This window comes from Heterodontus francisci, chromosome 8 (genome assembly GCF_036365525.1).
Source record: "Heterodontus francisci isolate sHetFra1 chromosome 8, sHetFra1.hap1, whole genome shotgun sequence".
Classification (NCBI taxonomy): domain Eukaryota; kingdom Metazoa; phylum Chordata; class Chondrichthyes; order Heterodontiformes; family Heterodontidae; genus Heterodontus; species Heterodontus francisci.
This window is the reverse complement of record NC_090378.1, coordinates 106,574,043-106,601,255: the sequence shown is the minus strand read 5'-3', so window position 1 is coordinate 106,601,255 and position 27,213 is coordinate 106,574,043. Positions and strand designations below refer to the sequence as shown.

The 27,213-nt window shown below is 42.1% G+C and overlaps 1 protein-coding gene across 8 annotated transcripts in view; it reads left to right on the top strand.

Moving 5' to 3' along the window:
* The window catches only part of rasal2 (RAS protein activator like 2), a 466,188-nt gene that overhangs the window by 406,286 nt on the left and 32,689 nt on the right, over positions 1-27,213 (top strand). For all 8 annotated transcript variants that reach the window (XM_068037871.1, XM_068037872.1, XM_068037865.1 and 5 more), the window contains 4 exons: positions 12,904-13,048; positions 14,466-14,610; positions 18,124-18,360; positions 19,914-20,115. In XM_068037871.1, coding sequence (XP_067893972.1) covers positions 12,904-13,048; positions 14,466-14,610; positions 18,124-18,360; positions 19,914-20,115 — 729 coding nt within the window. The remainder of the gene's footprint in view (positions 1-12,903; positions 13,049-14,465; positions 14,611-18,123; positions 18,361-19,913; positions 20,116-27,213) is intronic.

Here is a 27,213-nt window from a genome sequence, read left to right as displayed (position 1 = left end):
AGTTGTTAAACTCTAGAAAGCCTGGTGGTGAAAGATGGAACAGGAGACAAACTTTTGCCCACTTTTATCGGCAGAGATGCACATTACAAACATGCATCTCCTAACCCAACCACTACAGTTTCAGTCTGATTGTATTTAGGGGGGGGGGCACAAATGAATACCCAGTGAATGCCCACCCCCATAGACAATTAAACACAACTAATATACAATTAACAACAGTGTCTCTTTGAAGTGTAAGAGCTAACAGCTGAACAGTATTGCCAAGCATGTTGCATTTTACATGGATGCAACTGGTTGAGGATTTGCAAGTTTGGTGAATCTGGTATTTACTCCATGTAAATTTATCTTTAATTTGCTCTCAGGATGTGGGTGACTCTGGTAAGGTGGTATTTATTGCCCATCCCTAGTTGTCTGGAGGCCATTAAGAGTTAGCTGAGTTGTGTGAGACTAAAGTCATATGTAGACCAGCATGGGTAGGAGCTGCAGGCTCTCTTCCCTGAAGGATATTAGTTTAAAAAAAGCACTTGGTTTTTTCCAACTATTCAGTAGCTTCATAGTTATTTTCATCTTCACAACTCGCTATTATGGGATTTGAACTCATGAGCTCTGGTTTGCAAGAGTAGAGTTGCTAGTCCAGTATCATAACCACAAGACTATCATACCCACACTGTTGTAATCTTATTTTTGTCTTGCTTGTGTGTGTTTTTTTTAAATAGTCAAAAATACTATCAACAAATTTAAACTCAGTCTAAAATCCTTGTGTGTTGTTTTGTAACGTGTTTCTCAGTGTTTATTGCAGTGGCTTTACTTTAAGCAGTTGAATCCTTTAAAGGGATGTGGTGACTATTTAAAGTCCATGCAATAGTTGCCACTTTCTAGGTGGCTTTTGAATGCTTATCCTATCAGCACACAGACAGCTGAAACCCTGAGTTTGGATGCTAGAAACCATTTACTTTATTTATATCTACCATGCAATCATTTTTGTTTTTCTGAAATCAATCTTTGATAAATATTCCAAATGAATGAATATTATTGGATTCAAATATGAAGTGCCCTCCTGTACTCTTTTTTTTAAATGCACCTTAACTTCTCTCTCACACTTTCCCCTCATTATTGAGAAAACTCTCTGAGCCATTCAGACTTTGGATTGGAAAATTGTAAATGTCTCTCCATTATTTAAGAAGGGAGGGAAGGAGAAACCAGGCAAACTGTCAATTTAACAGCATTTGTGTGAAAGTTACTGGAATCTATAAAAACAAAGGTGACCGCGGTGACTGCAACAACTACCGTGGAATCTCCCTGCTCAGCATTGTGGGGAAAGTCTTTGCTCGAGTTGCTCTAAACAGGCTCCAGAAGCTGGCCAAGCACGTCTACCCTGAGGCACAGTGTGGCATTCGTGCAGAGAGATCGACCGTTGACATGCTGTTCTCCCTTCGTCAGATACAGGAGAAATGCCGCGAACAACAGATGCCCCTCTACATTGCTTTCATTGATCTCACCAAAGCCTTTGACCTCGTCAGCAGACGTGGTCTCTTCAGACTACTAGAAAAGATTGGATGTTCACCAAAGCTACTAAGTATCATCACCTCATTCCATGACAATATGAAAGGCACAATTCAACATGGTGGCTCCTCATCAAACCCCTTTCCTATCCTGAGTGGCGTGAAACAGGACTGTGTTCTCGCACCCACACTTTTTGGGATTTTCTTCTCCCTGCTGCTTTCACATGCGTTCAAGTCCTCTGAAGAAGGAATTTTCCTCCACACAAGATCAGGGGGCAGGTTGTTCAACCTTGCTCGTCTAAGAGCGAAGTCCAAAGTACGGAAAGTCCTCATCAGGGAACTCCTCTTTGCTGACGATGCTGCTTTAACATCTCACTGAAGAGTGCCTGCAGAGTCTCATCGAGAGGTTTGCGGCTGCCTGCAATGAATTTGGCCTAACCATCAACCTCAAGAAAACGAACATCATGGGGCAGGACGTCAGAAATGCTCCATCCATCAATATTGGCGACCACGCTCTGGAAGTGGTTCAAGAGTTCACCTACCTAGGCTCAACTATCACCAGTAACCTGTCTCTAGATGCAGAAATCAACAAGCGCATGGGAAAGGCTTCCACTGCTATGTCCAGACTGGCCAAGAGAGTGTGGGAAAATGGAGCACTGACACGGAACACAAAAGTCCGAGTGTCTCAAGCCTGTGTCCTCAGTACCTTGCTCTATGGCAGCGAGGCCTGGACAACGAATGTCAGCCAAGAGCGACGTCTCAATTCATTCCATCTTCGCTGCCTTCGGAGAATACTTGGCATCAGGTGGCAGGACCGTATCTCCAACACTGAAGTCCTCGAGGTGGCCAACATCCCCAGCTTATACACACTATTGAGTCAGCGGCGCTTGAGATGGCTTGGCCATGTGAGCCGCATGGAAGATGGCAGGATCCCCAAGGACACATTGTACAGCGAGCTCGCCACTGGTATCAGACCCACCGGCTGTCCATGTCTCCGCTTTAAAGACGTCTGCAAATGCGACATGAAGTCCTGTGACATTGATCACAAGTCGTGGGAGTCAGTTGCCAGCGTTCGCCAGAACTGGCAGGCAGCCATAAAGGCGGGGCTAAAGTGTGGCGAGTCGAAGAGACTTAGCAGTTGGCAGGAAAAAAGACAAAAGCGCAAGGGGAGAGCCAACTGTGTAACAGCCCCGACAAACAAATGTTTCTGCAGCACCTGTGAAAGAGCCTGTCAATCTAGAATTGGCCTTTATAGCCACTCCAGGCGCTGCTCCACACACCACTGACCACCTCCAGGCGCTTACCCATTGTCTCTCGAGATAAGGAGGCCAAAGATAACTGGAATCTACCATCAGAGTAACTGAGCATTTCGACCAGTATTAGCTGAACAGAAAGTCTGCATGGATTCGTAATGGTATGTCATGTCTAGCTTGTCTAGTTAGATTTGTTGAGGAGGTGCTTAGTATGGTGAACAGGGGAGTGTCTATGGATATTGTCTGTATGGACTTGCAGAAGGCATTTGATAAGATTTTACAAAAGAGGTTATTAGCTGAAATGAGAGAGCATAGAATTGGAGGTAACTTTGTGATAAAAGTCGATAATTGGTTGAGAGGTAGGAGTCAGAGAGTAAGGATAAAGGTAATACTCTTTGGCGGGATGTGGCAAGTGGTGTTCTCCAGGCATCTGTACTGGAGCGTTAGATTGTCACAATATATATTAATGAATTGAATGAAGGAATAGATAGTTGTGTATCCAAGTTTGCAGATGACACTAAGTTCTGCATGTGAACAGGAAGTTACAAAGGATCATAGACTATGTGAGTTGATTTATGGCAGGTGGGGTTCAATGTGGGGAAATATTAGGTAATCTACTTCAAATCTAAGAAAGACAATTGCAATATTTTCTTCACGGTGAAAGGCTATGAGCTGTGGAGGATCAAAGGGATATAGTGCCAGGCTAATGGAATTATATGGAGGGGAAGTTATGCTTTAGTTGTACAGAGCCTTGGTCAGACCCCATCTAGATTGCATTCAGCTGCAGCACCTCAGGTAAGATATATTGACCTTGGAAGGGGTACAGTGTAGATTCACCAGAATTACACCGAGGCTTAAGAGTTAAATTATGACATCAGGTTGTATTAACTTGGCTTGTATTGCTTTGAGTTAGAAAGTTGAGGGTGATCTAATCGGGGTATTTTAAATGATAAAATGATTTGATAGGCTAGATAAAAAGAAACTATTCTCTTTTTTTATTCGTTCATGGGATGTGGGTGTTGTTGACTAGGCCAGCATTTATTGCTGATCCCTAATTGCCCTTGAGAAGGTGGTGGTGAGTTGCCATCTTGCAATGCTGCAGTCCGTGGGGTGTAGGTGCACCAACAGTGCTGTTAGGAAGGGAGTTCCAGGATTTTGACCCAGCGATTGTGAGGGAATGGCCATATAGTTCCAAGTCAGGATGGTGTGTGACCTGGAGGGGAACGGCAATATAGTTCCAAGTCAGGATGGTGTTCTCATGAACCTGCTGCCGTTGTCCTTCTAGGTGATACAGTTTGCGGGTTTGGAAGGTGCTGTCGAAGGAGCCTTGGGGAGTTGCTGTAGTATATCTTGTAGATGGTAGACACTGCTGCCATTGTGCATCAGTGGTGGAGGGAGTGAATGTTGAAGGTGGTGGATGGGATGCCAGTCAAGCAGGCTGCTTTGTCCAGGATGATGTCGAGCTTCTTGAGTGTTGTTGGAGCTGCACCCATCCAGGCAAGTGCAGAGTATTCCATCACACTCCTGACTTGTGTCTTGTAAATGATGGACAGGCATTGGGGAGACAGGAGGTGAGTTACTCGCCTCAGAATTACCAGCCTCTGACCTGCTCTAGTAGCCGCAGTATTTACGTTGCTGGTCCAGTTCAGTTTCTGGTCAATGATGAGGCCCAGGATGTTGATAGTGGGGGATTCAGCAATGGTAATGCCATTGAACATCAAGGGGAGATAGTTAGATTCTCTCTTGGTTGAGATGGTCATTGCCTGGCACTTGTGCGGCGTGAATGAAACATGCCACTTATCAGCCCAAGCCTGAATGTTGTCCAGGTCTTGTTGCATCTCTACATGGGCTGCTTCAGTATCTGAGGAGTCACGAATGTTGCTGAACATTGTGCCATCATCAGCGAACAACCCCACTTCTGACCTTATGATGGAGGGCAGGTCATTGATGAAGCAGCTGAAGGTGGTTGGACCTAGGACACTACCCTGAGGAACTCCTGTAGTGATGTTCTGGGACTGAGGTGACTGACCTCCAGCAGCCACACCATCTTCCTTTGTGGTAGGTATGACTGCAACCAGTGGAGAGTTTCCCCCTGATTCCCATTGATTCCAGTTTAGCTAGGGCTCCTTGATGCCATACTCAGTGAAATGCTGCCTTGATGTCGAGGGGAATCTAGAACAAGGGGGAATTATTTTAAGATTCAAGCTAGGCCATTTAGGAGTGAAATCGGGAAGCATTTTTTAAAGCAAAAGATAATGGAAATCTGGAACTTTTTTTTTCACCCCACCCACAACGCTGCCTCTCCGCCCCCCCACCCCCTCACAACACTGCATGCCCAAAAAGGTTGTGGATGCTGCAATGGTTGAATTTTTAAAAACTGTGATCAGAACTTTTTGTTTAGGTAAGGGTATTAATTGAAGTGGAACAAAGATGGGGAAAACGGAGTTGATGGGAACATAGGAGCAGAAGTAGGCCATTCAGCCCATCGAGCCTGCTCTACCATTCAATAGGATCATGGCAGATCATCCACTTCAATGCCTTTTTCCCACACTATCCCCATATCCCTTTATGTCATTGGTATTTAGAAATTATTGATGTACTGCTCAATTGAGATCTAACAGAATTGCTGACTGGTCTGCCCTTGTTCCTGTTCCTATGTTTCTAAAAGGAGAGGTAAAAATTGGGGGGAGAAAAGTAATAAATTTTTAAAAATTATTTTCCCAATGTAGCCTTGAAGGACACGTCCTAGTCATCAGGTGAATGCTGACCACAGTTCCACAGCCACTGTCTTGAAATGTTACAGATGCTGTTTCGTGCCTCCCAACCCTTTTGTCTATCAGCTCAACATTTTTCTTGCGCTTGGTCCTGGGCTTGAAGCAAGTCTGCAAACTCAGAAAGCCCAAAAGTGAAAGTTGATTGGGATTGGAGCACAGGTCCTCTTAGGCAGTTCATTGTTTTCTGTATTGTCCATTCTTTTTCTTTGATTCAGTGCTTAATAAGGCAAATAATTAAATTCCCAGCTGTGGAATGGAAGATTTGTCCACTCTCGCCAAATGATGGAATCCACATCTGTGCAAGTCAGTTGTAACTTAAATTAAAGTATAATATGGGATGTGGTAGTGCAGTAGTTATGTTCCTGGCCTAATAATCCAGAGTTTTGTACGAATAATCCGAAGACCCCAAAGAGTTCAAATCCCACAATGGCAATTAAAACGTTGATTTCAGTTTAAAACGAATTTGTAAATTAAAAAAAATACCTGTCATCATTCAAAGTGACCATGAAGCTGGCTGATTGTTGCAAAAACTTAACTGGTTCATTGATGTCTTTTTGAGAAGGAAGCCTGCCTGGTTTGGCCAATTATGATTCCAGTCCCACACCAACATGTTACCTGCCATCTAAAGTAGCCAGCAAACAACTCAGTTGCATCAAACCAAAACAAAGAACAGGAATCACCACACGGACTGCAGCACTTCAAGATTCACCATTACCTTCTTAGAGCAACTGAGGATGGGTACTAAATGCCAGCCTTGCTCTCAATGTCCACATCCTGAGAATTAATTTTTAAACCTCCATTTATAATGCAGAAACCCTAACACTGTAAAGACCAACCTCAATGGCTAAGTACACCACCTGTTGTGGTACTGAGCTACACAGAGCAGGCAGGTAAAAGAAAGAAATCATTTGTATTTACATAGTAACTTTCACATTCGCAAGAAATCCCAAAGCACATCATAGCCAATGAAGTACTTTTGAACTATAATGACCGCTGTAATGTTGGAAAATGCGGCAGCTAATTTGTGCAAAGCAAGGTCCCATGATCAGCAATGAAATAAATAACCAGATAATTTGTTTTTGGAGATATTGGTTGAGGGATAAATATTGACCAAGATACTGGGAAGAACTCCCCCGCTCTTCAAATAGTGCCATGGGATTTTTTATATCTGCCTGAGAGTGCAGACTCATCAGTGTTTAATGAGCTTATGAATTGAAAGCTTGACTTAGTTGATGCTCTTGTGTCTGGATTGGCTATCCAGAGCAGTACAGAGGGAACACTCCACCGTCACAGTTTTCATCCATCGGGTGAGATGTTAAATTTCTGTCTTGGGCTGCTTATTTCTGTAATTGAAGTGAGCGTTAAAGATCCCATGGTGATATTCAAAGAAGGCCATTCTTTTGATGTCGTGGCCAACATTCTTCCCTCTATCAATCATCAAAAATTAAGTACATGAGCTGCTCTATTTCATTGCAGGTTACATAATGACAGTCACTGTGTTTTAATAGTAATTTATTGTGTCAAGTACTTCTGAAACATTTCAACATGATAACGTCCACTAACACTATATTAGGAGGTGAAACAGATCAGCCAGTGATTGCTGACCTGTGACCTTCTGAAGAACATCCACATGGATTGAGCCCACCATAATTGAATAGTTAGCTGACAATTGCTATCAAGGGTCACTAATATAGAATAGCTAGCTGGTGAGAGTGGGGGAAAGTACCGACAAGTGGAATGGGTTTGCTGTTAGGATGCAGTTGAACCAGTTTATTGGGATAGTGAAGGGATGGTGAAAATTTGTGTCTGGAAATGTTTAAATTTGGTATGGGATGCCCAAAACAGAAAGGATTCAATTGCTCAATATGGCCATTTTCCATTTTGCTCGGAACAAAAAAAATTTTTAAATTAAACTTTTAAAGCCATCTAAACAGTTATTTTGGAAATGCTTGCTGTCAAGCACACCTTGACTTAGATAAAATCATCAGAATTCAAGAGACCTTGTTGCGGATGCTTCAATCAGGAATGAGATTTCTTATGACTTCAAAGACCAGCAGAATCCAGAACACTGGATGCCAATGGATCACCTTTACCAGTTACGCATACAACACAGCAATTGAATTGATTCCTAGGACATGAATCTGGTACAATTTTCTCCTAGAGTCATAATGGCACAGAAGAAGGCCATTCAGCCCATTGAATCCATGCCAGCTCACTGTAGGGCAATCCAATCAGTCCCACTCTTCCGTTTTATCCCTGTAGCCCTGCAAGTTTATTTCCCTCGACTGCCCATCCAATTTCCTTTTGAAATTATTCATTGTCTCTGCTTCCAACACCCTCATAGGCAGCAAGTTCCAGGTCATTACCACTCTCTCCATAAAAAAAGTTCTTCCTCAACTTCCCCCTGCATTTCTTGCCCAAAACCTTGTGTCCCCTAGTCCTTGTACCATCAGCTAATAGAAACGGTTTTTCTTTGTTTACCCTGTCTAAACCTGTCATAATCTTGTACACCTCTATCAGATCTCCTTTCAATTTCCTTTGCTCCAAGGAGAACAACTCCAGCTTCTCCAACCTAACCTCTTATCTAAAATCCCTCATCCCTGGAACCATTCTGGTAAACCTCCACTGCACCCTCCCAAGGACCCCCGCATCCTTCCTAAAGTGTGGTGACCAGAAATGGATGCAGTACTCTAGTTGTGGCCTAAGCAGAGCTTTATAAAGGTTCAGCTCCCTTTTTTTGGTTTATTGTTTAATTTGTAACTTGAATCTCAACCTCTGCACCATATTACTCGTGATTCTTTCTTGCTAGGTTTTAAATCTCTTCTCTTTCTCTGTCCCCGTGGGAAAAGGATGGGCTAATCATTAACAATTGTTGCAGCTCCTGTCTGCAGGAGAAACTCTTGTTAAAACCCAGAAGATAAAGAACCTTTACAAGAATAAGGCCACAGCTATTGTGTTCATCATTAAGTGGAATGAGTAATTACAATGGAAACTCTATTGCAGATGTGTTTCAGAGCCTAGCCTCAGGTCAGGCAACTGTCAGGAGGTAGTGATGGATCGTGCACACTTGTACTGTATATCTAAGTCTTTGGTAATTGTCAACCATCCTATCTGCAGCAATGGCCCAGTGATAGAGTCCAGAGACCAAAGCCCATAATTTAGGCGACACTCCAATGCAGTACTGAGTGAGTTTTGCACTGTCAGACATGCCAACATCCGGGCAAGATATTGAACTGAGATCCCATCTGCACTTTCAGGTGGGAGTAAAAGGTCCCATGACACAATTTAGAAAAGCGGGGGAGTTCTTCGCAGTGTCCCTGCCAATATTTATCCCTTAACTGTCACCATCACTATATCAGATTATCAGGTCATTTTTACATTGCTAGTCCTGGGACCTTGCTGTGTGCAAATTGGCTGCTGTGTTTCCTATATTAAAACAGTGATGACCCTTCAAAAAAAGTACTCCTTCGGCTGTAAAGCATTTTATGCTGTCCAGAGGCTGTGAAAGGTGCAATATGAATGCAAATCCTTTCTTTTTTTTTCATATAATCCTGAAGGATTGCAGGTTTGCTCCTGGTCTGTTCTGAGTGCTACAGTTAGCCCCAGTGGGTGAGGATTCTCCTTTCTGATTGCTGTCCCCAGGCCCTTATCAGCTGGAATGAGTGTGTTTGTCTATTCTCTGCCTCAATGGTGATGCCTGCCCTTTCAAATGATTGGTCAATCAAAAATTTCTACTTGAGGCAACCAAACTCCTGCACAAGTCGTTAAATATAAGCAAAATACTGCAGATAGTTGAAATCTAAAATAAAAACACAAAGTGCTGGAAATACTCAGCAGGTGAGGCAGCATCTGTGGAGAGAGAAGCAGAGTTTACATTTCAAGTCGGTGACCCTTCATCAGAACGAGTCTGTGCCTTCAGGAAAACAAGCAGAATAGGGAAGAAGACAGGGAAAATAAGAAGAGCTCTCCAGTTGTAATGTCAAATATTGTGGTTTCCCTTTTAATGTACAGTAAATTTAAAAAATGTAATTTTATTACACAAACTGCCATAGAGCAGTGTAATTTTGTATTTGGTTAAAACTTCACACAAAAATTTGGAGGTTTGTGTCTCTGTGTGTTGAATATCATGACCAAAGCACTTGTATGTGTATGGAGGTCAGGTTATGGGTAGGGCCAACTGCACCTGAAACAGTTATGGTTGTGGAATATTCTTTCATAACAGGTTAGGTGGTGGTTGTTACACTGTGTTGAGATAGGTTATAGAGGCTGATGGGCTTTGGAATACACTTGTTATTTTGGAATTCCTCCATATTTTCTCATCGTCTTACTCCGCACCTAGTGCTGACTGATCCTGGGATCTAGTCCTGTGGGTGCCCACTTCACTTAGTACCTGACCAAAGTGGCAGTTCTTCATGTGTGAGCTGAAATGCTGTATGTTGTTCAGCTGGGGATATCCATCACAGCTGAACACAGTCCTGACCTTGCATGACATCCACATATGTGCAATTTCCAGTAAAAGTCACTGGATAATGTTCAGGTTAGTGATGTTACATTTCACTGTTCTCTGGTGCACCAATATGTGGCACAATCTAGGGTAACTTTACTTTATCCTTTTTATAGTGTATGTTTCTATATTGTGCTACAATAACCAGAATGCACCACTGCATAATTCAGTCTCTGATCATTGTGCAGCTTCAACACAGCCAGTATGACAGATATTTACTTTTTAATGACTTTAAAGAATGAAAAATAAGGAGTCTGGCAGTAGCACAGTCTGCTCACGTTTACAAATGCTACTGTCCTGCATTAAGCACACATGGACACATTTGTCTGGTCATGTCAGCAGATTACCCATGAGGCACTGTTGACCTAGATGTTCTGCCTCTTCTTGTTTTCCCCTGGCTGCTTTCCATTTAACAGCACTGCAATGTGCTCTGTTCTCTGAATAAAGAGCAGTTAAAAAAACTCCCATAAAGGCCAATGGCTGGAACCGTTATCCATTATAAAGCTTTGAGGCTGTAAGTGTAGTGTTATTAGTGAATTATCTTCCTCCTCTCTGCAGAGATTAAGTTAATGGAAATTTGTGAATTTAATCCTCCTAAACCACTTCTGTGATTTCTGACAGCAGTAACTCATTGCTGTAGTTCTAGTGGGTTAACTTAAAATTTCTTTAGTTACTCCCTGTTGTAGAACTTCTGAACCTTTGGGGGTGTCCCACAGTGTTTCTTCTAAGCCTCAGAAAATTAACACAGTCCAAATGCATGCAAACAGGGGATAAGAATGAATAACTTGCAGCTATATCTCATCAGCTGGATTCCTGCATCACAGATGGTTGAGGTACATTGAGGCCTCCAGCTGGGTGATGGAGGAAAGCCAGAACAGCTAGCAGATCAAGCTAACCAGTTCTATCCCTCCCAAATTGAGCTTTCTGCTGAGTGCCATCTCACAGCAACTGAGCAATATAGAAGGGGCATCCCACCACTGTGACACTGTGTTGGTGCTTGCCTGTTCTGTGCTACCATGCTGCCTCTGTTTATTTTTAAAAGTAACCTGTTAACATCTTTTTTTGCTTTCCTGTCATTTGATCTTTTTGTTGAACTGATGCCTGTTAGAAACATTAGTCTGCTTGGCACTGTGATTGAGCTACGTTAACTTATTTACAACTGATACATTCTAAAGTTAATAACTATCTCTCTCCTTATAATTTGACTACACCACTCTGTCAGCCTCAGTAATTTATTCAATCTGGTACCTTCAATTAAACCATCCGCACCAGCTCATTAACCACCACAAACTGCCCAAAGGAGAAGAAAGATTAATGTTGATCATGATTCCTTGTTTCTTTTTGTTTGTGGATCTCCTGATGCTGCGGCTCCATCTTCATTATATTTTTACAAATTTCAGCATAGTTTATATGGTGTCTATTTGGGGTTGTCCAGCTGAGTTGGAAGGTGGGAATTCAAGGGTGCGTGCTGTCATATTGCTATTTCTGATTGATTAACAGAGAAACTTCACATGTCTGCTGACTAACACCTGGTCACCCAGTGAATAATATTAAAGTGAGCATTAAACTTGGGAAAGTAAATGCAGTGAGATAGTGTATTAATATGGCCCAGTACAGCAAGCAAAGCTTGGACCAGTTAATAACAGGACCATCAGGAGGATAGTGTAGAATTTCAAAAGAACATAGACAAGTTGGTGGTATGGGCAGACAAGTGGCAGATGAAGTTCAATGCGGAGAAATGTGAAGTCATTCATTTTGGGAGGAAGAACATGGAGAGACAAAATAACATAAAGGGTACAACTCTAAAGGGGGTGCAAGAGCAGAGGGACCTGGGTGTATATGTGCATAAATCATTGAAGGTGGCAGGACAGATTGAGAGAGTAGTTAATAAAGCATACAGTATCCTGGGCTTTATTAATAGGGGCATAGAGTACAAGAGGAAGGAGGTTATGTTAAACTTGTATAAGACACTAGTTCGACCTCAGTTGGAGTATTGCGTCCAGTTCTGCACACCGCACTTTAGGAAAGATGTGAAGGCATTGGCGAGAGTACGCAAATGGCTCCATGGATGAGGAACTTTGGGTCTGAAGATAGATTGGAGAAGTTGGGACTGTTTTCCTTGGAGAAGAGAAGGCTGAGAGGGGATTTGATAGAGGTATTGAAAATCCTGAGGGGTTTGGACCGAGTGGTAGGGAAAAACTTCCCACTCATGAAAGGCTCAAGAATGAGAGGGCACATATTTAAAGTGATTGGCAAAAGAAGCAAAAGCAACATGAGGAAAAACTTCTTCAGGCGGCCAGTGGATAGTTTCTGGAATGCACTGCCCGAGAGTGTGGTGGAGGCAGGTTCAAATAAGGCATTCAGAAAGGAATTAGGCTGTAATCTGAAAAGGAAGAATGTGCAGGGTTACAGGGAGAAAGCGGGGGAATGGCATAGATAAATTGCTCATACAGAGAGCCAGTGCAGATGCGATGGGCCATATGGCCTACTTCTGTGATTCTGTGATCAGGGCAGTTCTGGGAATATGCTTACATATACACATACTATACATACATTTGATTTCAATTCTTATTACTGATCAGATAATTTTAACTGTTAAGCACTACATATATAAGGATCACATCATCAGAAGCTCTCCAGTATTATAATTGCCAAGATCACAGTGGCAATATTTGGTGTTAGTGCACAAGCTTCCATCACTGTAATGGCTGTTATTTTGCTGCCTCAAGCTGCTTCTACAGATTACCCTTAATCACTCGGGATTGAAGCTGTGTATGAGTGCTCATGTCCGTGAAGACTTCATTTATCATCACACTGTAGAACATCAGCTATTTCCCAGTATCCATTCTCTTAATTCTTTCTCATTTCAGGACTTCCTTACAGACTTGGTAATGTCTGAGGTGGATCGATGTGGGGAACATGATGTTCTTCTCTTCAGGGAAAACACCTTAGCAACAAAAGCCATAGAGGAGTATTTGAAGCTTGTTGGGCAGAAGTACCTCCATGATGCTTTGGGTAAGTAATGACGGATTATGCTGGATTGGTTGATTATCACAGATGCTGCAGCTGTAGTGCAGGTACTGTGGAAGAATAGTGGCTTCTAATAGAATTGTGTGAGGTATATACTGCTAGTTCCATCCTGTTTAAACAGAGCAAAGTAAAGCACAGCACATCTGCACCCAAGTATGTGTGCAGAGTTCTGTATATTTACCAATGTCCAAATTCCAATAACATCTTAATGTTGGTCAAGAGATAACAGGACAGCGTACTCTACTTGAACACGGATAATGTAAAGGCGACCTTGCATTGTTTGGGAACGTTTTACGGTTTTAAAATTGAAGCATTGCTTTCAACTAGCTGCAGTTCCACTGCAGCTGATGTGAAGCCTACGTGTTGTGAGAAAACTTGCTCCAGGCGTTCTGAACTTGTGTGGGTTTATTGCTGTTATACTGCACCACCTTTTGATGCTAGCATCACTTTACAGTGATGCACAATGTGCAGTGTATCTGCGCTGCATACTTTGTTACACATTCTGTTAACAATCAGTCAGTTGAGTCGGGATAAACTTCCAAAGCACACAGTTGCAGCATGAGCATTTCAACAAAGGGCACATCTGCATTGAAGGGACTGACATTCAGCTGTCTTTTCTCCTGCCACCCCCAAACATGGAATACAAATACAAATGATCTTTTATTTTTCCCAATAAGTTCAACTGATTTACTTCCTTCCGAACCCTTTGTATAAGCACGTGGAGTATCTGTAGGCTACAAAGCTCATACACCACGAGCCCTGATTATAAAGAACCACTCCTCAGTGAGGTACTGTGTATTCCTGTGGTGACCAAATTGAAGTTGTCCAATGTAATGTAATTAATATGTGACATAGAAAATATCAGCCTTTTTTTAATGATGCATATTGAATTTGCTGTCCATCTGACCATTGGCAGCTCTACCCATGAGATACAAAAGTAGCCAATTGGTCAGCAAGATGCAACTCTAACCTAGAGGATGACAGATTTAACAGTTGGTTTTGTCTTTGATATTTAAATATCAATCAGGTATTATCTTGCTGTATTTTAAAGCAGCTCTATTGGGTTTTGGACTCTTCAATTAACCAAAGATGTATTGACTTCAAGGTGGGGTTAGTTCTGTCACTTTTCTGTCAATGAAAATGGAACTGTCTTATACTTTGTATTACAATGATACATCAGTGGCTGGTATTTCCAGTGACCGTTGGTGAATGCAGAGGTCCATCAAGGCAAGAGTTTGATCCTCTTTGAGAAAATGCGGGTGTCACTGTACTTAATTTAGTTTAAAGTCTAGTGTTCTTACCATCAAAGTTACCAGCCATCACCCCTTTAACGAACTGAATTCTATATTATGTCTTATCCATCATTATCTTGCCAATCCATCCTGCTTGTGTCTTCCTTCAGGAGAATTCATAAAGGCACTTTATGAGTCAGATGAGAATTGTGAGGTGGACCAAAGTAAGTGTTCATCCAGTGAACTACCAGAACATCAGAGTAACCTCAAGATGTGTTGTGAACTGGCGTTCTGCAAAATCATCAACTCCTACTGGTAAGAGACAGTCTTTGGAGAGATGTTGAGGGAAACTGCAACTGAAAAACTAGAGGCATAGGCCATTCGGCCCATCAAGTCCATATAGGCTCTCTGCAGAGCAATCCAGTCAGGCCCACTCCACCGCCCGATCCCTGTAGCCCTGCAAGTTTATTTCCTTCAAGTGCCCATCCAATTTTTTTTTGAAATTATTGATCATCTCTGCTTCTTCCACGCTCATGGACAGCGAGTTGCAGGTCATTATCACTCACTGCGTAAAAAGTTCTTCCCCACATTCCCCTTGCGTCTCTTGCCCAAAACCTTCAATCTGTGTCCCCTAGTCCTGATACCATCAGTTAATGGGAACCAGTTTTTCCTTGTCTAACTTATCTAAGTCTGTCATAATCTTGTACACCTCTGTCAAATCTACCCTCAATCTCCTTTGCACCAGGGAGAGCAACCCCAGCTTTTCCAACATAACTTTGTAACTAAAATCTCCCATCCCTGGAACCATTCTGATAAATCTCCTCTGCACCCTCTCAAGGACCCTCACATCCTTCCTCCAGTGTGATGACCAGAACTGGATGCAATACTCTAGTTGGTGCCTAAGCAGAGCTTTATCAAGGTCCAGCAGTTCGTAGCATTCTCACTGTTTGCCATTCCTCCAAGTTTGGTATCATGGCAAATTTTGAAATTCTACTCTGCATTCCAAGACTCAAGTTATTTATATATAGCAAAGAAAGCAGTTGTTCTAGCACTGACCCTTGGGGAACACCACAGTCTAAGATCCTCCAGGCTGAAAAACAACCATTTACCACGACTGGCTTTCTGTCCTTTAGCCATTTTTTTTTCCCAATTGGACACTGATCCGCCTATTCCATGAGCCTCAATTTTGTTAACCAGCCTTTTATGCGGTACTTTATCAAACACTTTCTGAAAATCTATATAGACAACATCCAGTGCATTCTCTTCATCCACCTTCTCTGTTACTTCATCAAAAAAATTCAATTAGATTAGTCATACATAATCTATCTTTTACAAACTGTGCTGGATATCCTTAATTAACTCAAACCTCTCCAAATGCCTGTTGATTTTTTTCCTTGATTATTGTTTCTGAAATCTTACCCACCTTCAGTTTCTAGGACTGTCCATACATCCTTTCTTGAATAAGGGTGTTACATTTGCCACTCTCCAATCCCCTGGCACCTCCCCCGTATCTCGTGAAGACTGGAAGATTATGACAAGCTCTTCCGCTATCTCCACCCGCACTTCCTTTAGCAACCTGGGATGCAAGCCATCCGGACCAGGTGGTTTATCTACCCTAAGCATAGCCAGCCTTTTCAGGACCTTCTCCCTCTCAATTTTTACCCTATCTATTGCTTGTATTCTCTCCGCTTCTACCGATATTTTGTCAGATTCCTCTTCCTTAGTAAACACTGATACAAAGTACTCATTAAGTATTCTAGCCTTGCCCTGTACCTCTAAGTATTATTTAACCTTCTTTGTCCCCAATAGGCCCTACTCCACCTCTTGCTACCTGCTTACTATTTACATTCTGGTAGAAGATTTTTGGGTTCCCTTTTATGTTGACTGCCATTCTATTCTCATATTCTCACTTTGCTAGTCTTATTTTCCTCTTCACCTCCCCTTTCAACTTAATGTATTTGTCCTGGTTCTCATTTGAAAAATTCACCTGACATGCCATATTTTTTTGATTCATATTTTTGAATCAAAATGATAGTGCCTCATCATTCAAGGAGCCCTGTTTTGCTTCCCCTACTTATTACCCTTGTTGGAATGTACTTAGCCTGAAGCATCACTTCCTTAAAGATAACCCATTGTAACCTTTTCAAAGAGCAGTTCTAGTTTCCTAACCATGTGGGAATGCAGCTGATGTACTGACATCACCACACTGTGGTGAAGCATGTGGGAAGCCATTCAACCCATCCAATTCATCCATGTAGAAAACCCTTCAAGTATTTCCCACTGCAGCTGCAGTTGGCTCTTAAATTAGTTCATTTTTCCCCCCCTACAACTTTATCTATGCAGAAATCCACTACATGTGCTGGTCACTCTTAGTGTGAAGAAAAACTTCCTGATTAACAATCCTAATTTGCCATTCAGCAGCTTGACTTGTTGGTTATAAAAACAGAAAATACTGGAAATATTCAGCAGGTCAGGAGAGAGAAACAAAGTTAAGATTCTAGGCTTTTCATCAAAACTGGAAAGAGATGGTTTTAAGTAAACACAGAAGTAGGGAAAACGAGGAAAGAACAAAGGAGAAGGTTGTGGTAGGGTGGAAGACAGGAAAGATAAAATAACAAAAGGGATGATGGTGCAAAGCAAAAGGAGATGATAATGGGGCAAGTAAAGAAATTAAAGATGAGTCCAGAGGAAGTGTAATTGGGAATAGCAGAATCATTACCAGCAGCTGGCCAAAAAAATGGGGTCAGAGCTGATGATCTGAAAGTTCTGAACTCAGTGTTGAGTCCAGACAGCTGAAAGTGCCTAATTAAAAGGTGAAGTGCTGGTCCTCGAGCTTCATTGGAACACTGCAGGAGGCCGGGGACAGAACGATCAGAGGATGGAGAATTAAAATGTCAGGCAACCAGAAGCTCAGGAGTCACATTTGTAGGTGTTCCGCAAAGTGGTTATCCAATCTGTGTCTCCCAATGAGCAGTGAATACAGTATAGTAGGTTAAAAGAAGTGCCAGTAAACTATTTTTAGACCTGGAAGTAGTGTTTGGGGCCCTGGATGATGGGAAGGGAGGAGGTAAAAGGACAGGTGTTCCTTGGCTTGCATGGAAACATACTGTGGGAAGGGTAGGTAGGGGGTGTTGGGGTGATTGAGGAGTGGACCATGGTATCGCGGAGGGAACGGTCCCTTTGGAATGCTGACAGGGGAAGGGAAGATATGTTTGGTGGCAGAAATGGTGGAGGATGATCCGTTGAATATGGAGGCTGGTGGGTGGAAGCTGAGGCAGTATGTTGCCTTGTTTATTTTGAAGTAATGTAGATTATCTGTAATCTGTCAATGTTGAATTTATATTTTCTGCCACCAATACTAACTTCCGTCTTCTTGCCCACTGTGAAGTAAGAGTTCTGCAGAAATTTTCTGGAGAACATAGGATGCTTTATTCGATTACTAAATGGCTATCTCGGTCAGGTCACGCCCAGAATGAGAAAATATAAACACTGCCAAACTAAAGTAAAAAGAGGAAAGTCGTGAGCATCTAAAAAAGGAAGACAGATCAATGCTATGGTTGAGATACCTTCACGGACCTGGCACATTTAAACAGAGAGCCACTTAGAGAAGTCTTTGAACTTAGCTCCATCTATGGTGACTGAGGGAAGAATACAAGCAAAATGTGAAGGAACAGAAAAGAATGCTGATAAGTTGTGACGAGATGAGCTTAATTATTTACCAGTTTGGTCTAATAGCAATATTGTGGATTTAACACACTGCAAGATCAAGGTCTGTGTGGATCAAAAATTGGCTTGTCTGCCACTCCTTCTTTCCTGCTTTCTTTCCAGTGTGTTTCCGCGCGAACTAAAAGAAGTCTTCGCCTCGTGGAAACAGCAGTGTTTAAATCGTGGGAAGCACGATATCAGCGAACGCCTAATCAGTGCCTCACTCTTTCTGCGTTTCCTCTGCCCTGCCATTATGTCGCCCAGTCTCTTTGGCCTGATGCAGGAGTACCCGGATGATCGAACATCCCGTACGTTGACCCTCATCGCCAAAGTCATCCAGAATCTTGCCAATTTCACCAAGTACGTGATTTCTTTACCAATTACACTGTTCCACTGTGTGGCACATTACTTCCTTTTGTGTGTCTGTTTTTTCTTGTATATTACGTGTGCTGTAGTTGATTGAAATGATAGCTGCAGTGTACCAAATGTGTCTTTTTATAGCTTAGGATCTAAATGGATATCAGACAGTGAGTAATTTAATTGAGGGGATCAGATAGTTTATGTATAAAATAATGGATATTGGAAAGGGTTATTGTAATCTCAAGCTGAAGTATATATACTGCTATGACCGAGGCGGGAGGAGTGCAGTGTTCTAGTTCTCAATATCACTTCTCCACAGGTCACAACATATATTTAATTTTTTTCCCACTTACCGATACAGTCAATCATAGAATCTATTTTTATCTCAGAATAAAACACACCAACCTAGTTTTTTCTATAATAAACTGATAATTTTTTATTTAACAAGTCTTAACCAGTAATGAAGTAAAGCATAAAGACATAGCTTGAAATGTTAAAATTCCCTTTTTACCTTAGCTCCTCACACACACACACTAGTTAACGGAAAAATAAAAGGGATTTGTGTTTTAGAACTCTATTACAAAAAACAAAGAAAACGCTAGGGTTAATTACTTGCTAATTCTTGAAAAAGAAAGAGACAACATGGAAAGATGTCCTTTGTATTGGTTTGGCATCCCAAATGCATATAGAGGGCTTTCACTGGGATCTTCCTAGAACAGTTCTTTTCAGGCGATGTTGAAGATCAGTTTGGGTAGGCTTCCAGGAAATGCAGCAACAGAGGTTTCAGACACAGACCTTACAGGAGGAATACAGCCACAGTTTTAGTCTGCTTCTTACACTTGCTTTTCAGCTCCTCGAGAGATGGAAAATTGATGGGCTTTTTCCAAACTGCTGGAACAGACTGAGTTGGGGTGGTTTGTTCCCCTTGGCAAGTTTTCTGCAACTGTCCTTTCAAGCTATTGTCCATATCCGAACTCACTGTCCAAAGCGAAACTGTAAATAATATCACAAGAGACAAGCCTCCTGACCTCTATAATCTTGACCTGTCACTTCTCTGTAAACATCTTTCCCATGTCAAAAAACAACCCCTGCTGGGTAATTATTTGAAAACTGGTGCCTTCCAGTAACTGTTTTCAAAGCCAGACCTCTCAGTGACCCAGCTAAAAAAAAGCATCCATGGACTCCTTTTCAGTTCTAAACCACAAATAAACCAATGTCCAGCTCTAAAATATATGAGTCCTCAACAATACTTAAAAATATAGAAGCACTCGTAGCAATACTAAATCTATGGGTGATTCTACCTTGTTTGACTTCTGAATGTGGTTGACACCTTGTCTGAGGCTGGGGTATGAACTCTAATTGTACATTACTGTTCTGTTATTCAACAGGATCAAAGGAAAGATTGTGTTAAGAACTGATTTTTGCCTCGCTTAGCTGCCAGGGAAGTTCACTTTATTTTGCAGGCTACACAAGTCACAAATACTTGAAACCCATCCATCATTTCCCACAGGGACTGCATTTTGTCCTTTGATCTCTCCCATTGATATCTGTAGGTTTGGCAACAAAGAGGAATACATGGCATTTATGAATGATTTTCTGGAACATGAGTGGAGTGGGATGAAACGTTTTCTGGTAGAAATCTCAAACCCAGACACCATTTCTAACACGCCAGGATTTGAAGGATATATTGACCTAGGCCGTGAGCTCTCAGTCCTCCATTCGCTGCTCTGGGAGGTGGTGTCACAGCTTGACAAGGTATCTTTTAGTGATTGAATTATGAACCTTAAGGTGCAGTAGTTAAGAGACAAAACATAATTTGTTAAAATCTAATGTTATTTCTATAAATTGAGACTTTTTTAACCTTAGTTTTTAAAGGAATTTTGGAGCATCACTTGTGTGATTGATCACGTTGTATTGAGGTTGAACAATATTACTTCAGGATGTCAGGAAAACACTCTGTATTGATGTTGCCAGATAATAGAGCAGTACTGTATGGGATATTCCGTGGGGCGGCATTGGAGCACTGAGGGACTGATCTGAGCTGCACTGATGTAGAGAGGCACAGACCTGATTACCTCCCTTAGGGGAAGCAAAAACTGGAGAGTTTTCCATGTCTCAGCAGAATCAGCAAACTAGAGGGGTTTGTACCCCCATTGTGAATAAAAATTAAACATGCTATTCTTAGCATTAGTTTTCACATGTACGCTGATGACACCCAGCTCTACCTCACCACCACCTCTTTTGACTCCACTATTGCTAAATTATTAGTTTGCTTATGCAACATCCTGGATGAGCGGAAATTTTCTCCAATTAAATATTTGGAAGACTGAAGCCATTGTTTTTGGTCCATGCTCTAAACTCTAGTCCTTAAGTTACTGCTTTCCCTGTCTGAGACTAAACCAGACAGTTTGCAACCTCAGTGTCATATTTGACCTCAAGCTGAACTTCTGACCTTGTATTCGTGCCATCACTAAGGCTGCTTATTTCCCCTCTGTACCTTTGCACCTGTCTCAGCTCATCTGCTGCTGAAACCTCATTCTTGCCTTGACTATTTCAAAGCTTTCCTGGCTAGTCTCCCACATAATACCTTCCTTAAACCTGAGGCCATCCAAACCTTTGGTGCCCGTGTCTTAACTCCCACCAAGTCCTGTTCACTGACCTACATTGGCTCCCAGTCAAGCAACGTCTTGATGTTAAAATTTTTATCCTTGTTTTCAAATCCCTACATGGCCTCGCCCATCCCTTTATCTGTAATCTCCTCTCTCCCACAACCCTCTCTGAGATTTCAGCGCTCATCTAATTCTGGCGTCTTGAGCATCTCCACCGTTGGTCCCCCCTTCAGTTGCCTAGACCCTAATCTCTGGAATTCTCTCCCTATACCTCTCCGCCTCTCTACCTTGCTTTCATCCTTTAAGATACTCCTTAAAACCTACCTCTTTGACCAAGCTTTTGGTCATCTGACGGAATATGCAGCTTGGTGTCATTTTTATTTTATGATGCTCCTGTACAGAGTCACCAGAGATGAGTCGTAGATGTGAATTGTCGGCAACGATGCAAAGCCAAACGGCTCCTGTGATGTGCCTTGGGATATTTTATTACATGAAAAGTGTTTTGTAAATTCAAGTTGTTGCTGTTGGTTAGCAATGGTCACTGAGAATGTGTTGGATGGTGGAATAGATAAGAATATTTTTCTTGAAACCAAAGCCCCTTCGGTTTTGCTGAATGCATTTTTCTGTTATTTCATAGTGAAATATTATGATAGAAATTTGCTGTAAGGTTGTTGATCCAGTTACGGGAGGGGGCAAGATAGAAGCATCAGCAGATTTGCCCCTTCACCTAGTTCAAATCGATTCTCATTTTTTAAAAGTTTTAAAATAAGAATCAGAACTATTAAACCAACCCATATGACGTGATCCAATGCATAGAACAGTACATTATTATAGAAAAATAGGAGCAGGAGTAGGCCATTGAGCCCTTCGAGCCTGCACCGCCATTCAATACGATCATGGCTGATCATCCAAACTTAGTACCCCGTTCCCGCTTTCTCCCCGTATCCCTTGATACCTTTAGCCCTAAGAACTTTATCTAACTCTTTCTTGAGTATATTTGATGATTTGACCTCCGCTGCTTTGTGTGGTAGAGAATTCCACAGGTTCACCACTCTCTGGGTGAAGAAATCCCTCCTCATCTCAGTCCTAAATGGCTTACCCCTTATTCTTAGACTGTGACCCCTGGTCCTGTACTCCCCCGCCATCGGAAACATCCTTCCTGCATCTAGTCTGTCCAGTCCTGTTAGAATTTTGTAGGTTTGTCATTCTTCTAAACTCCAGCGAATACAATCCTAATCGACCCAATCTCTCTTCATACGTCAGTCCTGCCATCACAGGAATCAGTCTGGTGAATCTTCGCTGCACTCCCATAGCAAGAACATCCTTCCTCAGATAAGGAGACCAAAACTGCACACAATACTCCAGATGTAGTCTCATCAAGGTCTTGTATAATTGTAGCAAGACATCCTTGCTCCTGTACTCGAATCATCTCGCTATGAAGGCCAACATACCACTTGCCTTCTTAACTGCCTGCTGCACCTGCATGCTTACTTTCAGCGACTGGTGCACAAGGACACCCAGGTCTCGCTGCACCTTCTCCTTTCCCAATCTGGCGCCGTTCAGATAATCTGCCTTTCTAATTTTGCCACCAAAGTGGATGACCTCACATTTATCCACATTATACTGCATCTGCCATGTATTTGCCCACTCACTCAACCTGTCCAAATCACACTGAACAAAGAACAAAGATAATTACAGCACAGGAACAGGCCCTTCGGCCCTCCAAGCCTGCGCCGATCCAGATCCTCTCTCTAAACATGTCGCCTATTTTCTAAGGTTCTGTATCTCTTTTCTTCCTGCCCATTCATGTATCTGTCTAGATACATCTTAAAAGACTCCATCGTGCCCGCATCTACCACCTCCGCTGGCAATGCGTTCCAGGTGCCCACCACCCTCTGCGTAAAGAACTTTCCACGCATATCCCCCCTAAACTTTTCCCCTTTCACTTTGAACTCGTGTCCTCTAGTAATTGAAACCCCCACTCTGGGAAAAAGCCTCTTGCTATCCACCCTGTCTATACCTCTCATGATTTTGTACACCTCAATCAGGTCCCCCCTCAACCTCCGTCTTTCTAATGAAAATAATCCTAATCTACTCAACCTCTCTTCATAGCTAGCGCCCTCCATACCAGGCAACATCCTGGTGAACCTCCTCTGCACCCTCTCCAAAGCATCCACATCCTTTTGATAATGTGGCGACCAGAACTGTACGCAGTATTCCAAATGTGGCCGAACCAAAGTCCTATACAACTGTAACATGACCTGCCAACTCTTGTACTCAATGCCCCGTCCGATGAAGGAAAGCATGCCGTATGCCTTCTTGACCACTCTATTTTACCTGCGTTGCCATCTTCAGGGAACAGTGGACCTGAACACCCAAATCTCTCTGGACATCAATTTTCCCCAGGACTTTTCCATTTACTGTATAGTTCACTCTTGAATTGGATCTTCCAAAATGCATCACCTCGCATTTGCCCTGATTGAACTCCATCTGCCATTTCTCTGCCCAACTCTCCAATCTATCTATATTCTGCTGTATTCTCTGACAGTCCCCTTCACTATCTGCTACTCCACCAATCTTAGTGTCGTCTGCAAATTTGCTAATCAGTCCACCTATACTTTCCTCCAAATCATTAATGTATATCACAAACAACAGTGGTCCCAGCACGGATCCCTGTGGAACACCACTGGTCACACGTCTCCATTTTGAGAAACTCCCTTCTACTGCTACTCTCTGTCTCCTGTTGCCCAGCCAGTTCTTCATCCATCTAGCTAGTACACCTTGGACCCCAAGCGCCTTCACTTTCTCCATCAGCCTGCCATGGGGAACCTTATCAAACGCCTTACTGAAGTCCATGTATATGACATCGACAGCCCTTCCCTCATCAATCAACTTTGTCACTTCCTCAAAGAATTCTATTAAGTTGGTAAGACATGACCTTCCCTGCACAAAACCATGTTGCCTATCACTGAGAAGCCCATTTTCTTCCAAATGGGAATAGATCCTATCCCTCAGTATCTTCTCCAGCAGCTTCCCTACCACTGACGTCAGGCTCACCGGTCTATAATTACCTGGATTATCCCTGCTACCCTTCTTAAACAAGGGGACAACATTAGCAATTCTGGAGCTTCTCTACATCCTCCTCACAGCTCACACTCGTACCCAGCTTTGTGTCGTCTGCAAACTTGCATATATTACATTTAATTCCCTCATCTATATCATTAATATATATATATATTGTGAATAGCTGGGGTCCTAGCACTGATTCCCACTAGTTACTGCCTGCCACTCGGAAAAAGACCCGTTTATTCCTACTCTTTGTTTCCTGTCTGCCAACCAGTTCTCTATCCATGTCAGTACCTTACCCCCAATCCCATGTGCTTTAATTTTGCACACTAATCTCTTATGTGGGTCCTTATTGAAAGCCTTCTGAAAGTCCGAATACACCACATCCACTGGTTCTCCCTTATCTATTCTACGAGTTACATCCTCAAAAAATTCCAGTAGATTTGTTAAGCATGATTCCCCTTTTATAAATCCATGTTGACTTTGTCCGATCCTGTCATTATTTTCCAATTGCTCTGCTATTACATCTTTTATAATGGACTCCAGCACTTTCCCCACTACTGATGTCAGGCTAACCGGTCTACAATTCTCTGTTTACTCTCTACCTCCTTTTTTAAATAGTGGGGTTACATTAGCTACCCTCCAATCCGTAGGAACTGTTCCAGTGTCTATAGAATTTTGAAAAATGACCAGCAGTGCATCTACTATTTCTAGGGCCACTTCCTGAAGTACTCTGGGATGTAGATTATCAGGCCCTGGGAATTTATTGGCCTTCAATCCCGTCAGTTTCCCGAACACCATTTCCCCACTAATACTGATTCCATACAGTTCCTCCTTCTCACTAGACCCTATGTTCCCCAACATTTCTGGGAGATAATTTGTGTCCTCCTTTGTGAAGACAGAACCAAAGTATGCATTTAATTGGTCTGCCATTTCTTTGTTCCGCATTATAAATTTCCCCATTTCTGACATTTGTCTTCACTAATCTTTTTCTCTTCACATATCTGTAGAAGCTTTTACAGTCAGTTTTTATGTTCTCTGCAAGTTTACTCTCATACTCTATTTTCCCCTTCTTAATTAATCCCTTATTCCTCCTTTGCTGAATTCTAAACTGCTTCCAGTTCTCAGGTTTGCTGCTTGTTCTGGCCATTTTATATTTCTCCTCCTTGGATCTAATACTATCCCTAATTTCTTTTGTAAATCATGGTTGAGCCACCCTTCCTGTTTTATTTTTGTGCCAGACAGGAATGAACAATTGTTGTAATTCATCCATGCGCTCTTTAAATGCTAGCCATTGCCTATTCACTGTCAACCCTTTAAGTAACGTTCCCCAATCTATCATAGCCAACTCGCGCCTCATACCTTCATAGTTTCCTTTATATAGATTCAGGATCCGAGTCTCAGAATCAACTCTCTCACTCCATCTTAATGATGAATTCTATCATGTTATGGTCGCTGTTCCCCAAGGGACCCCGCACAACAAGATTGTTAACTAATCCTTTCTCATTACACAATACCCAGTCTAGGATGGCCTGTTCTCTAGTTGGTTCCTCAACGTATTGGTCCAAAAAACCATCACGTACGCACTCCAGGAATTTCTCCTCTACAGTATTATTGTTAATTTGGTTTTATTATTGTTAATTTGGTTTGCCCAATCTGTAAGTAGATTAAAGTCATCCATAATTACAGTTGCACCCTTATTGCATGCATTTCTAATTTCCTGTTTAATGCCTTCCTGTACATCACCACTGCTGTTTGGGGGTCTATATGCAACCCCCACTAATGTTTTCTGCCCCTTGGTTTTTCTTAGCTCCACCCATACAGATTCCACATCAGGATTCTCTGAGCTAATATCCGTCCTCACTATTGTATTGATTTCCTCTTTTACTAACAACGCTCCTTTCCCTTTTTACCTGTCCTTCCTAAATATTGAATACCCCTGGATGTTCAGTTCCCATCCTTGGTCATCCTGCAGCCATGTCTCCGTAATCGCAACTATATCGTATCCATTTACATCTATTTGCACAGTTAATTCGCCTACCTTATTGCGAATACTCCACGCATTGAGATACAATGCCTTTAGGCATTAGTCTTAGTCATCTTAGCTTTATTATGCACTATGGCCCTATTTGTTTCTTGTCCTTGATTTCTATGCCTTCCACTTTTGCCTTTGTCTTTCCTGTCTTTCGTTTCTATCCTTGTTTCCTCCTCCTCAGTCGCCCGCTGTGCCGCCCTGTTAAAACAGTCCACTTCCACAACGTGCATTCAGAAGAGCAGAAAGGCTGAGGGTATAAAAATTTCAACTTCCCTGTGACAAAAATGATAATTTATTTTTGGGCTGCATTTAAAAATCAGTTCTTGCTTTCGTGATGTTTCCAGTGAGTAAATGCACCATGTGTTGTTGGACTGATCATATGGACCAGAAAGGCCTCCAGTTTAATCCTTGGTCTGTGATTAGTTGTCTAATTTTTGCTCGGATGGTGGGGGAGCACAGTTGGCCTCAAGCTTTCTGCGCAATGGAAGTAATTAATTGATTATTCCTAATTGTCACCTGAAGAGTACAGGGGGGCTGCCAGGGTCTATGGAATCATCGTCCATCATAAGCTAGTGTGAAGAGTGGGTAATAAATTCTCCAATTCCTTTGCCTGGTTGCTTTCAAGACTCAGCTGAAGCCCCTTCTGTTTTCCCTGGGTGAGTTCCCTGTGATAGAACTTTACTAGGAGGGAAAACATGGGATGAAGATGTTTGACTAAAAGCAACATTTGTTGCTAAATGTCCAAAACAAATAATTCCTTTTTGTCAACTATGGTAAGGCTGAATTCAGTCTCCTTTCTATCTAACTGAAAGTGATAATTGAAACTAGAAGCATTAAATTTGTATGTGATATTAAAATGGTTCTGCATGCATGAAGAGATTGGGCTTACTGCTGTTTTTCAGTCTCTGTTCCTTTGCCAGTCAATCCTTCCCAACCATCCTTCCCTCCCTTCAGGTGGATGCTGCTTTTATCTTCTCTTTAGTTGCTATGTCTTTAGAAACCATTTAGATGTTTATTTTGCATGGTTTGTTTTGAATGTTGTGGGACAGTTTGAAGACAGTTTGAGTGACATTAGTTTTGGTTCTAATTTATTTTATATCCCCTTTCTCTCCCACTTCCCCTCCCCCTCTTCCATTCATTCCC